This window comes from Sturnira hondurensis, unplaced genomic scaffold (genome assembly GCF_014824575.4).
Source record: "Sturnira hondurensis isolate 20B ecotype Veracruz unplaced genomic scaffold, ASM1482457v3 Scaffold0017394, whole genome shotgun sequence".
Classification (NCBI taxonomy): domain Eukaryota; kingdom Metazoa; phylum Chordata; class Mammalia; order Chiroptera; family Phyllostomidae; genus Sturnira; species Sturnira hondurensis.
The window spans coordinates 9,478,618-9,493,003 of NW_028090025.1; the positions used below are offsets into that span (position 1 = coordinate 9,478,618).

At 35.7% G+C, this 14,386-nt stretch overlaps 1 protein-coding gene across 2 annotated transcripts in view; it reads left to right on the top strand.

Annotated features, from left to right (window-relative positions):
* PARN (poly(A)-specific ribonuclease) overlaps positions 1-14,386 on the top strand; it is a 181,235-nt gene that overhangs the window by 61,386 nt on the left and 105,463 nt on the right. For both annotated transcript variants that reach the window (XM_037067778.1, XM_037067779.1), the window contains exons 19-21: positions 4,478-4,533; positions 6,288-6,374; positions 8,758-8,832. In XM_037067778.1, coding sequence (XP_036923673.1) covers positions 4,478-4,533; positions 6,288-6,374; positions 8,758-8,832 — 218 coding nt within the window. The remainder of the gene's footprint in view (positions 1-4,477; positions 4,534-6,287; positions 6,375-8,757; positions 8,833-14,386) is intronic.

Consider the following 14,386-nt stretch of genomic DNA (forward strand, 5'->3'; position numbering starts at 1 on the left):
AAATGAAAGCTTTGCTGGATAGAGCAATCTTGGTTGTAGGTCCTTGGATTTCATGACTTGGAATACTTCTTTCCAGCCCCTTCTTGCCTGGAAGGTTTCTTTTGAGAAATCAGCTGACAGTCTGATGGGTACTCCTTTGTAGGTGACTGTCCCCTTATCTCTTGCTGCTTCTAGGATTCTCTCCTTCATTTTAATTTTGGCTAATGTAATTATGATGTGGCTTGGTGTGTTCCTTCTTGGGTCCAACTTCTTTGGGACTCTCTGAGCTTCCTGGATTTCCTGGAAGTCTATTTCCTTTGCCAGACTGGGGAAGTTCTCCTTTATTATTTGTTCAAATAAGTTTTTCATTTGTGGCTATTCCTCTTCCCCTTCTGGTACTCCTATAATTTGGATGTTGGAGCGTTTAAAGGTGTCCTGGAGGTTCCTAAGCCTCTCCTGATTTTTTTGAATTCTTGTTTCTTCATATTTTTCTGTTTGGTCATTATTTTCTTCCTTCTGTTCCACTCCCTTGATTTGAGTCCCAGTTTCCTTTCCATCACTATTGGTTTCCTGTGCATTTCCCTGCATTTCAATTAGTTTAGCCTTCATTTGTTCCTCTAATTTGACTAAAATCAACCAGTTCTGTGAGCATCCTGATCACCAGTATTTTAAACTGTGCATCTGAGAGGTTGGCTATTTCTTGGTCACTTAGAATGATCGGCTCTGGGGCTGTGAGTTCTTAAGCTATGTTTTGGTCTGTTTGTGCCTGTTACATGTGAGGAGCGGAGCCCTAGGTGTTCACCAGAGCGGGGCAACTCAGTGGCTGGGCTGTGACATTGTATGTGGGGGTGGGGTCAAAGAGGAGCAATGGCGGTGCCCTTTGCTGCTTCCTGCTGCTGGGGCCTGCATGGTCTGTCTCACTGCTCGCTCCTTTGCTGGTTTATCTGTGCGTGAATGTGTGACCGTGGTCAGCCTGCCACCTTACGCCCTCACTGGGTCCGCCTGTTGCTACCCCACACTTGGGATCCGCCCACGGCTGCCTGTGCAGGTGGGTCTGGGAATCTTTCCTGCCCGACCCTGCTCCACTGTTGGCTCCGCCCCTCTTACTGGTCTGACTGAATGGTTCGTTCCTGTCGGACTTCCGTATAGTTCAATTTTTTGTGTTTTGGCTGCGTTTTTGTTTACTAAAACTTTGTTGTCTTAAAACTTGGTTGTGGGAGAAGGCACAGTGTTTCTTACACCTCCATCTTGGTGGAAGTTTTTATCTAGTATCTTCTTTATACCCTTGTCTATCCATGGGCACTTGGTTTGCTTCCATATCTTGGCTATTGTACAGGATTCAACACAGATAGTGCCCCCTTTTAATTACAGAATCTTTATTACAAAATCATAAGCATGTAATTCTGTAACATAACAATATCACACTCAAGCATACCATATGACATCTTAGGTGAAAGGTTCACATTAAAATGGTAAATTATTACACCCATATTATTACCCTGCCAACCATGTTCAAGAAGGTGTTACTTCAGCTGGACCCTGTAAATAATGCTTCAAAACATAGGGGTGCTTTGTCTTTTCAAATTATTGTTTTGGATTTGTTCACCTATACAGAGTGGGGCTGAAGTAGATTTACAGTTGTTTATATGGAAAATAATACAATAATTAATCAATAATAATACGGGAATAAGTTGTGTATTTCATGTACCTACAACTGTAAACCTACTTTTGCCCCACATTGCATATCCAGAAGTGGAATTGCTGAGTTATAACCTAGTTCTCTTTAATGTTTTGAGAAAACTCCATACTTTTCCCATAGTGGCTGCACTAATTTGTAGTTCCACCATGAGTGCATGAGGTTTTCCTTTTCTCCACATTCTCACCAACACTTGGTATTTGTTGGTTTATTGGTGATAGCCACTCTGACAGATCACTGTGGGTTTAATTTGCATTTCTCTGATGATTAGTGACATTAAGCATCTTTTCATATGTCTGTGGGACATCTGTATGTTCTCTTTGGAGAAGTGTCTATTTAGGTTTTCTGCCCAGTTTTAATTGAATTGTTTGTTATTTTGGTGTTGAGTCCTATGAGTTCTTACAAATTTGAATATTAACCCCTTACCAGTTGTATCATTTGTGAATATGTTCTTCTATTCATTGGCTTGTCTTTTTGTTTTGTAGATGGTTTCCTTTGTTGTGTAAAAACTTTATAGTTTGGTGTAGTCCCGTTGTTTATTTTTTCTCACAAAAGATATCTTTCAAAAAAATTTAAACATTTATATGATGAGAAAAACTTCAGTGTCCTTTTCCTTTTTAAGTGCCTTATTTGTATTTATAGGGCAATAAATCTCCTAAACTTGTAATTGAGGTCTCATAATTTTAGAAGTAAAACAATATTTTAATAAGAAATAAAGCAATTTTAGACTCACAGCTTGTGATTTTGCTTTATATTCCTCTCCCCCCAACAGGTGATGTGGTACACAGGATAAGGTTGATTCAGTTGGCATTTGCAGCTGGGCTTTCTCTAAGAAAGTCTCTAGTTATTTCCTTTGGATTTCTGAGTTCCAGTAGCCTTTATTTATTTATTTTTTTAAGTTTAAAAAATAGTAGTAAAAGGATTTTGAAAAAAGTTGAGTTTCACAAAACCATTGTCTTCTTTTCTTGGTGTGGGGATAGTTTCATTCTTGGTTTAATGACAAATATTTTACAGAGCTGTAATTATAGTATAAACTGTGCTTTTTTAAAAACTTGAAATTGTATCAGAATTGCTTCATGTTGTGAAGTTCTCAAAAGTTATTTAGAATTTATTTTGATTGTTTAATGTTCTGTTGAAATGATGAACTATAATTTAACTGTCCCCACATACTATTAAATCTTGAGGTTGATTTTGATTATTGGTGTATCTGGCAGTATGGCCATAAACATCTTGTCAATTCAACTTTATTCTTCTGTTGAAATTAGGGTAAAAAATTTAAATTATTTTTATGGACTTTCATATGTTGTGCTAACTTTAAAATTATTTTTTATTTGATTTTAGAATTTGGAAATTTAAGAGTTTGTAAACCATTGCTAAAATTACTAAATAGAGAATTTAAAATTATATGAAACATAAAAATACTGAGCTTTCTAACCCAGGAATATCTTTTCAGGTTCTGGTTGGCAATAGTAAGAATAGTTACTGCCAGGAGAATCTCCTGTGTGTTAGGTGCTTTATATGTTTTATTATCTACTGGCATTGCAGGTAGTACTGATGAAATTGGGTAAAAAATAGCTACCAGAACCAGAATGATACACTTGAGCCTAAATTAGTGAACTAAAAATAAATTTGGTTTCTTAGCCATAGGATTTGGTTTATTAAATTGTAGGCTTGGCCACAAGTTTCAAACCATAGAATACCATGCTTTCTTTTTTCTACTTTTAATGAAAGTGTTGTTTAGGTTGATAGTTCCATTTGTAAACTGTATCATGCCCTGCTTGGCTTTTGAATGTCTCGTAAAAAAATGCCTTAATTGTGGGTCAGTATAGCCAAACTAATTGCTTGTCGGGCCTTTGGATTGCCTTTTCAATTTATTGTATAATGCATTCTCAAGTAGAAGTGTATCATATAGCATTATCTAAATACAACTCATTAAAGTCCTCTCACAAACAACAGAATGCTTGATGTTTTGTCCATAATCTTGCAAATAAGAGAAAATTGAATGGCATTATAGAGACTTGTAATTTTCAAGCACTCTTTTTAAGTGTCTTTATGTATGTTTTGGAAGTTATACATAAAATGCCTGCCCTGGTTTAAATCAGTGTGATAGTTTTCTTTAAAAAAGACTTCTCTGCTGTTATTCTGAACTCAAAAAACACCAATTATAGGGGTAACCTCTGCAATTTAGGGAACAATTGTTCCTAGGTTGGGAAAATGTTTAGCACTCTATAATATTTGTTTTCCTTAGTGTCTCTGGACTAACAAGGCAGGTTTTCAGAGGACTTCCTTTTGACTCTTTGATTACTAATTTCATTGATTTAGCTAATATTTACTTAGCAGCTACTGAATACCAGGAAGTATTGTAGGTGTTGGGGATACTCCAGTTTCTTTTTTGGTACATGATAAAGCCTAAGAAAAATCTTTGAAATGAATCTTAAGAGCTTTTAAGTTTTTAAATAATTTTATTTTTATTTTTTAAAGATTTTATTTCTTTATCTTTAGAAGGGAAGGGAAGGAGAGAGGGAGAGAAATATCAATGTATGGTTGCCTCTGGTGTGTCCCCTGCTGGGAACTGGCCTGCAACCCAGGCATGTGCCCTGACTGGGAATCGAACCGTGATCCTTTGGTTTACAGGCCTTTGCTCAATCCACTGAGCTACGCCAGCCAGGGCTAAAATAATTTTTAAAATAGAGTAATTTCATCAAGGAGCAACTAAAAATTTAATACATGCCTGTCTTTTCAATAGAAACTAGTTCATTTTCTCTTTCTCTCTCTCTCTCTCTCTTTCTTCTTTTTTTGTAGGTTATTTCTTATGAGAGTCATGGATATTCCCTATCTAAACTTGGAAGGACCAGACTGTAAGTGAAATTTTATTTTCTTATACATCTACACATTTAAGTCTGTGGTCTGGAAGGGATAACAGGAAAAGCATGACTGAAGAAAGAGCTTTATTCATTTCAAAATAGGCAGTGATTTTGTGGTTGATATGAATAGTATGCTTAAGTTAATGGTACCCTTGAGCCTCCATTAACTCATCTCTTACATTTTCCAGTTTATGCATGAGTTGAATTTTAAAAAACATGTCTCCCATAATTTCTTTTTACTTAGAACTCTAAACTTATAATTTCTTACAAATGTACATGTATAATAGATTTTAAGATGTTAGCTGTTTCAGTGAGTTCCCTATTTTCCCATTGTTAGAGTTTCAGTGTGCCTCATAGTGGCTGGACAATTGTATTGTGTATTTAAGTTTAGTAGATGATTTTTTTATTGTTGTTTTTGAAAACCTTGGAAGGCTAATCTGTTTGGGAGGTGGTTGCTTCATCTTCTAATTATCCTGTACTTTATCTACATCCCCATTCTTCTTTTCCAAGCCTTGGTATGTTTGTCTTAATGTATACTACAGGGATATAGAAACGGGTGAACAATACCTGATGATAGTTATTGTAATGATATTGATCTGAGGATATACCGCATTGCACTCCTTATTAGTTTACATTTTAATCTGTCATTCTCACAATGTCTGCAAGGTAAATATTGTCATTCCCAATTTACAAGGAGGGACCCAAAAAACCCAGAATTGTCTTCTGGACCGTGGGCCTTTTGTAGTAGCGTTTTCCCCCACTAGGTGAGAGGTCTAGGTACCCATCTGCATCAGTGCACCATCTGGTGGTGGTGTGAGAGGCTACATTTGGCTTCAGTGAATTTTTTTTGAAGGTTCATTAGTGTTTGCCCATTTCATCATGGGTTATTTATGAGCACACCTGCTCTTACTTCACTGAGTGTTCAGCAGTTTTTGACCCAAAACAGCATGACCCCTGTGCCCCATCCTCCCTGTTCAACCAGTGTTACCCCAAGTGACTTTTTTTTTGTTTCCCTGGATGAAAAAATTCCTCAAAAAGGAAGGCTTTGCTGATGTGGAACAGGTGAAACAAGAAAATGGCAAAACTATTAAAGGCATCAAAATTGTCAATTTCAAAAACTGTTTTGAGCAGTGTAAAAAATGTCTTGATAGGTATATTGCATCAGGTGGACAGTACTTTGAAAATGACTGAAGTTTAAATGTATAAGAATAAATGCACAATTTTTAATAAATAAATTCAGGTATTTTTGGGGGGGTCCCCCTCCATAAAGCCATGAGTGGCTAGAGTGGTTAGGTTTCTTGCTCAGAGAGGGTCTGATATTAGAATGCAAGATTATGACTTAGAATTGCCTTTAGGCAAGCACAATTAGTTCATTTAATTTGGACAGTGCATTTTTTCTTTTAGCTAAATAAACCTGTGGACAACAAGATTAAAAGAAAGTTAAATGTTTAATGAAACTTCTCAAACAGAGCAGCCATTTTTTTCTTTTAAATAAATCCCACAGCAACTTCATGAGCAAAAATGTTTCTGCATAGAACTGTTAGGGTTCAAATTGCTGTGGGTTCTATAAAGTATAAAAGCGTGCTATCTAGGCAAAGTTGGCAGAGTACTGCCATTCCTAAGAATGCTTTTAGGTGTTTGGTAATCAGGAGGCATTTATGATTCCCCAAGTTAGCTTGGGTTAAAGAACCACTGGTATTTTGTTCACTTTTCAGCTATCAAACTTTTAGCAAAAATTTGTTTTACAGTGCAGCCTAAACGCGATCACGTTCTTCATGTGACATTCCCCAAAGAGTGGAAAACCAGTGACCTTTACCAGCTTTTCAGTGCCTTTGGTAAGTTCATCACAAGTACAAATGCACTTCTCAGACATTGCTCTTCTTTTGGTCTAGGTAATCAGAGGTAAATAGATAGCTTCAGGGGCATGAAAGAATATTAATTTTCAAGTTATGGAATTTTTGGTAGTTTGGCATGCTGCTATTTTTGTGCTAATATGATCTGAGGAACTTTAATAGCAACGCACAATAGAGTGCTATTATTAATCCATGGAAAGCAAGATACAATTACTATGACTTCCCTTACTGCTGACCATGACAAATAAGTCTAGGCTGAGGATAACTTATTTTTAAGATTGAGGGCAGCCTGTTGGTCATTGCTTGGCACTGAATAATCAAAGCAGATGAACACAGATATTTGATAGGACCGTGATATGTGTGGGGTAGGACAGCTTTTCTTTTTTCCTTTTTATTAGGTCAGGTGATTACGTTAAATTGAGCAGTTTCTGATTAGAGTTTATAAAGACTGTTCTGATTGTTAAGTCTTCAGCAATGCCTCTTTAACAAATGAAGTATTTAGGCTGTTCTCTTTGGATATTCTTGGATAAAGTGAAGGTAGCAAAAATCTGAATGTCCAGTAATAAGAATGTTTAGTAAGTGTTCATCTGTTTTCTCAATAGACTAGTATGTAGCCACTTAAAAATATTTAAAGAGTTTTTTAAGAGATGATACAGTGTTTGTATTTTAATATTTAGAGTAAAAAGCGAATACCAAGTAGGATTCCTGTGTAATTAAAATTATTTTTTAAAAGGTTTGTGTAGAAACCAGATGGAAAGGAAACATCATGCTGCTATCAGTGGATGTTTTAGATAAGATTTTTTTCTTCCTCTTTATGCTTTCTGTATTTTCTAAAGTAAGCATATATTAGCTTTTTAAAACTTTACCTACTTAAATTTTAGAAAAGCAAGTGAAAACAGGTATATTTCTCAAATGTTACTCTAATCTTCACAGATAGTCTAACTGTCTTCTGAAATTCTAGCTTTGCTTTTAAACTTAAACACAGGTATAGAAAAGCAGTTGATTTCACGTGCATTTCTTTTGAAAGTTTTCAATGTTTCTCATCTTGTATTATTAAGTTCTGTCCCTGTGTAGTCAAACTTTAATTGGTTAAATTAAGTAGGATGCTCTGAGTAGAATTTTTTTTCATTTAAAGTAAAGAAAATTACCTTGTGATATTAAATGAGTAATCCTTCTATATCTGTTTCCTCATAGAGCTGGTGATCATACCACCCATTTCTTAGACATTTCACAAAGATTAAAATGAGTTAATCCATGAAAGGCATTTTGAATAGTATGTGACATATGGTAACTACTTAGTAAATATTAGCTATTATTATTTATTTCCAAGACAACGTATAGTGTAGAAAGGTAACAAAATAATAGTAAGTGACTTTCTAATTGAGAAAGCAATTATGGTACTTACTTGCACATCAGGAAGTGAGAGTTTTTCTCCTGTGATGGTAAAACAAAGCAATTTCCTTACCTTTGAAAATTGTAGTTGGAATTAAAACATTTTTTCATTGCTAAATTCCTGTGTGTTTATCCTTTTTAAAACATTTCAGTTTTCTGCATTTTTTAAAGAAGCATGGTAGCAGAATAATTAAATCTTTTGTTTTCCTTTCAGTTTTCTCTAACTTCCCACCCCACTCCTCCTTCTTTCTTCTCAGCGCTGGTCCGTATTTCATTTTGTTTATGGTCAGCCTTTTTTGAGATATGTTTCTCAGAAAATCATTTTGTTCCACTATACTGTACTGCTTCCTGCCCTGGTTTGGTCTGTCTTCCCCTCCCTGCCGCCTTGCTCCCCCATCCCTGCCCCGTGACTCTGTTTTGGTTTTCTCTCTGACACCTTCTTTTCCTTTTCTTCCATTGTGACACCTGGTTTCTTTACCTGGCCTTGAAATCAACACTGAATTTTTCTTATTTCTTGCTATATTGATTTATTTCATTTTTCCCATTTGTAATTTTCAAAGTTTGTGATTCCAAAAAGAAATCGTTATGACTTTGAATTTGTGTAGTCTCTGAATTTTGTTTGTGATCTTGATACCAACAGAGTTTCTAGTGCTGGCATGACGTTGTGAATCGTGAAGGATGTTTGGGTTTTAAAAGAAATTTTTAAAGCTTTTTTCCCCCTCATATGTCTTTTTTCTTGAAGTTCTCACTGAAATAACTGCTGTGGTAGATTTATGATTTAGCTTTTCATAGTGATGATATTATAATAAATTTATCAATTTATTAATATCAAAATGATAAATTTTGATTACATTTTAAACCAGCACCTCATCTTTCTCTAAATTAACATGTATACTGAAATATAACCAATGTAAATGAAATCTGATTCTATCTAATGGTCAGGTGTTCACTTACATTTAATTCAATATTACAGGTAACATTCAGATATCTTGGATTGATGATACATCAGCATTTGTTTCTCTTAGCCAGCCTGAGCAAGTCCAAATTGGTAAGTGTTTTGGACATTGTTTGGTGTATTTATCAAAGTAGGAGCTTGCGCCCCATCCCCAGTCTAAACATTGTGGGTTCAAACAGCTGACTCACAAGCATTGCTGCCTGGTTTGTTTTGAGATTGTCTCTAAAATGAAATAATTAGTAAGTCATGTTTAGATGAGAAAATAAGACATTTATTGATTCATTAGATATATTACATAATAAATATTTTTTACTTACCTCCATTCTATTCCCTTCCCATTACATTTTTGCTAACATGAGTTGCAGATTACTTTTAGGAGTAGATGTAGCAAATTGGGAGGAATGGGGGACACCAAAAAGTGATACCAGTATCAGACTTTCATCTCTGTAGTTTTCCCATGTATTTATCAATTTTTGTGATTTGTTCATTCCATTAAACTTGTATCAAATACTTGTTTCACAAACAAATACACTGAAAGATATGTTGTTTGCTTTAAAACAGGATTCTGAAAATATGGAGTATCCCATCTCTAGTTGAACCGTAAATAGTTTTGATACTAACCACCACAAACCTTTCACTTTCTTAGGACAAAAAGTTAACTGAAAAAAAATCCTGAAGAAGCTATGTAGTGTTAAGCTACTTATTCAAATAGATTTTAAGTTTCCTGGTACTTAATAATGTAAATGGTATGAAATTTTTAAGTGGTATATCTAATTATTTTTTCTTTTCATTGAATGAAGTGCCATATGCTAAAACTAACAATTCTGATAATGTAACTATAGGAGTACTTCTATATGAAAACTTCTATAAACATACAAATTCAGATCAGAGTATTTGGGTATTTTAAAAAATTACATGGCCATTGCAGACATATAGGCTATTACAGAAATGAAAACCTTAGGCTCTGGAGTCATATTTTGCTGTACTACCTATAATTATGTAACCTTGAGCAAGTTACTTAAACTTGCTAAGCATCTGCTTTCCTCCATAAATGGAGAATGATAATATGGACTTCTTAGGGTTATTGTAAGGATTATGTGAGTTTATGTATGTAAAGCTTGACATAGCTTCAAACTTTTATTTTGCTTATTAATAGTAGATTTCAGTGTGACATGTACTTCAGGAGCACATGACACATCCAGAATAGCATTGGGTGCAGGCTGTGAATAATGTTGCTTGTTAAATGTTTTAATATTTGCTTATTTCTGTGATCCATTCCCCCAGAATCCTTTGAAAGACAGTTTAGATAGAATCCATAGGGGTTGAATTATTAGAGAGCTAAAGATAAATTCAAGTAGGGGCCAGGGACTCTGAGGTTCGGACTGTAGTGAGACTTTACTGTGGCTGAAAGAAGATTAAACAAGAACTCCAGACCCAAAGTATAGTCACACCTCCTCTGCTCAGTGTCACACATCACCTCCCTCACTGTTCACACTCTGGTAACGCTGAAGCCGTACAGTGGGGCAAAGGAAGTACCTAGTCTTTGAAGTCATACTAACGTGCAGACTAACCTTGACTCTGCCACTTGTCAGGCATGTCTCTTTGGGCAAGTTATGTAAATTATGTAAGCCGCAGGTTCCTTGTTTGAGAGCTGGAGGTGCTGATACTTATTCTGAAGTGAGATCATGAATATTAAGTTCCCACCAAAGTGGCTGCCCCTCTACAAGCAGTGCTTGACAAATGGTAGGTGATTATTAAAATAACTACTTGGCCTCCCTTGCTGTGAACAGTAAAAATGAGAGTGTGTAAAAGTGCTCTGACATCTATAAAACACTATTTAGTAGTATTTGCTGGAAAATGCAAGCATAATTCTTATTTATGTGTGTGGGGTATTATACCGTATTTGATGTCCAGTAATAATTTCTCCATTACTTATTATTGAAAGATTGTTCAAAGAGTAGCTTGTAAGCTTAGTGTTTTATGTGGTGATTTCAGAATCAGGTAGACATAGAGGCACTGTTATTTGTTTGCCTATGTGTGTTGTTTCCCTGAGGGTAACATTGAATCCGCCTTATTCATGATTGAATCCTTTTCTACTGCCTGGCACACACTGAGGCATGAATAAATGTGTATTTGAACAAGTAATATGTGGAATAGGCCAAGATGACATTGTGATCCTTTTCCTCACAGATTAAGAAGTAGGTGTCTGTTGTCTTTTGATATATGCAGTTTTACTGGTAAAGTCTAATTTTCCACCATCATGTCTCTTCTTATCAAAAGACAACTCTTAGCCCTGGCTGGTGTAGCTCAGTGGATTGAGCATGGGCCTGTGAAGCAAAGGGTTGCTGGTTCGATTCCCAGTCAGGGCACATGCCTGGGTTGCAGGCCAGTTCCCAGTAGGGGACACATGAGAGGCAACCACACATTGATGTTTCTCTCCCACTCTTTCTCCTTCCCGTCCCCTCTCTCTAAAAATAAATAAATAAATTTTGTTTTTAAAAAAAGACAACTCTTAGTGTAAATACCTGGCCGTTTGCACGTGCTGTGCCTGTGATCGTAGTGTTCTTTGGCAGAAGCCATCTTTGACTCGACCATCACCCAGGTCCCTTTAGAGCCTGGCTGTGTCCTCCTTCCCTCCTCATCTCAGCTTGAATGTCCCCTTCTCCGATGTCTTCCCTGTCTCCATTTGTAGGGGGATGTACCCCGTTTACTTGTTAGCTTGGCATCCTTTGTTGACACACCTTGTTTGTCTTCTCTGACAGACTGTGAACTCCTTGAGAACAGGGGCCGTGTTTCTTCTTCACCATCGTGTTTTCAGTGCTTAGGGTAGTGTTGTCTGACATTAGTAAGTGCATGTTAAATATTTATTTAGCTGAGTAAATGATGTTGAAGTGTTATGACTTAGAAATGTCTCTTTGCACAAGATGGATATACCTACAGTCTCTGGTCTTATGCTGTGATTTCTAAAATTATGCAGATGTTTCATTGAAAGACAATGTAAAATTTGTTCTTTATAGTGATAATTCTAACGTGCTGCAAATCCTATTAATGTTACCTTAAATTACTCATTCTGTGGAAATGGAGGTCCTGTTAGATCAATAATGTAACTTTGGAAAAAATCATTAAATGCCTATTTATATAGCAGCTTGTAATGGCTTTTTTGGCTCAGATACAGACTATTTTTGATTTACATTTAAGGAGTTACTTTTAACTGATACTATCTTTTGATATTAAATCTAATTAGGATTTTTTAAAAAATTATTTTCAACATCTTGAAATACCCATAGTTCTTATTTCTAGGAGACCTTATTGTACTAATTATTAAAACTCTATTGAGTGCTACGTGTCTTGAGTTGTTTTTCTGCTGCTGCTGTGAAGGTGAGGGACCCTGGCGGCTTTGGGTGTTCGCAGAGTGGCACCCTGTACAAGCCACATACACATTCAGTCTTCCTCCCCTTCCACTCTTCAGGTGGCCAGTGTGGGACTTGATACCATGGAGAAGAGCACTTGTCCTCGGCATTTGAGACTTTTATTTTTGACATATTTTTTCTCAAAGTAATTAGTTAAATAAATCTTTTAATAGTCACATCTGAAGCACATTCATACTTAACTTTTGTTACAAAGGAAAAGAGCTCAACAATATTTCAAAAGTAGTTGAAATTTCTAGTCATACTTTTAGTACTTAGACATTATAAGACATTTTCTGTCTGCCTATAATTTTATAGTAATAGTTTGAGAAAAGTAGCTTCTTTGTTTATTTTGAAAGCTGGAGATTGGAGCACACCATGCTTCAGATAAAAATACTTCAGAAGAGTTAGAAACAGTTACAGTATTTGTAAAGCCAGCCCAAATTCAGCCAGTTATATAAACTACTGATATGGAGCCTCAAGGGTTTGTTCAGGATGATTTCTTGGGACTGGAGTGGAAGAGGTGGGGGGAATCTTGGCTTCACTTCATTCCAAACTACGAATGGGCTTATATTAAATCAGACTTTTTTAAAAGCACAATTTTTTTTAAGATTTTATTTATTTATCTTTAGAGGGGAAGGGAAGGTGAGGAGAGAAACATCAATGGATGGTTGCCTCTCGTGCGTCCCCTGCTGGGAACTGGCCCGCAACCCAGGCATGCACCCTGGCTGGGAATTGAACTGTGATCGTGTGGTTCACAGGCCCGAGCTCAATCCACTGAGCCACACTAGCCAGGGCTAAAAGCACAGCTTTTGATTGCATTTAGCAGATAAGTATTAGAATTATGGATACAACTCTTTTGAGGTGATTATTCAGCAGTGTTTGCTAAAAGGCTGCTTATATCTTTAAACGTTACCTGTACCTTTCGTTATCTTTAATGTTTTCAGAATCTGTGGTGGCTGAAATTTTTCATTCATGATATTGGTAATTTGTGTTCTCATTTTTACTGGATCACTCTACCTATGGGTTACTGATTTTGTTGATCCTTTAAAAAAACAGCTTTTGGTTTATTTTGTTTTTCTGTATTTTCTCTATTATCTATTTTGTTGGTTTCCACATTTTTTCTTTTCTTCCTTTCTTTTACTTGCTTTGGGTTTACTTTCCCTTTTTTTCTCCCTCTAGCTCATTAAGGTACAACCTTATGTGATTGATTTTTAAAAAATTCTTCTAAAAGTTTTAAAGCTTGGCCTTCTAGAGGTTGCCCCTGGGTCAGTCAGTATACCTTAGTGGTCAGCCAATGATTGATTAGCTGTTGTGCTTAAATACCTTGAGCCATTAAGGCTTCCAGCCTTACCAGCTGCATTGGAGCAATTCAAGCAATTTACAGTTTTGCCCAGTTTTTACTTTTGGCTGGAATTTTTCATTTCTTCTGTGGGCACACAAGGCCTCAAATCCAGTCAGCAGTGTGTATGTAGCTTAGACTCTCTCCAAGTCATTGAGTATGACTTTTCTATTTTAATAAAAGCATTTAAAGCTATAAATATCCACTAAGCACTGCTGTAGGTGCATCCCACAAATTACATGTTATATTTTCATTTTCATTAAGTTAGGTAAAATTTCTAATTTCTCCTCTGACCCTGGATTATTTAGAAGTGTGTCGTTCATTTCAAAGTACTTAGATCTTTCCTACATCTCTTTTTTTACTAACTTCTAATTTAATTCCATTGTGATTATAGATTTCAGTATGATTTCAGTCCTTTAACATGTACTAAATAATTCTTGCTTTATGGCCTGGTGTAAGGTCTATATTGCTAAACAGACTACATACACTTGAAAAAAATGGAAATTCCATATATGGTTTGGTATATGTTATATGATTTGGTCTGTAATAGCCTTGTTCAGACAGTCACTTTTTTACTGATGCTTTATTTTGCAGTTCTATCATTTTTTGACAGTGGCTATTATAATCTGCTATAATTTTGTCAATTAGCATGTTATATTTTGAGGCTGTGTAATTAGGTACATACACATTTATAATTGTTTTGCCTTTCTGATAAATTGACTCCTTTATTATTATGAAATGTTCTTTTTTATTTTTCATAATGCTATTATTAGTATTTAATCCTTACCTGTGGATACATTTATTGATTTTTGGAGAGAAACATCGACGTTGGAGAGAAACGTTGATCCATTGTGGTGACCCAATATTGATCTGTCTCAATAATGTCCCAATATTGTAA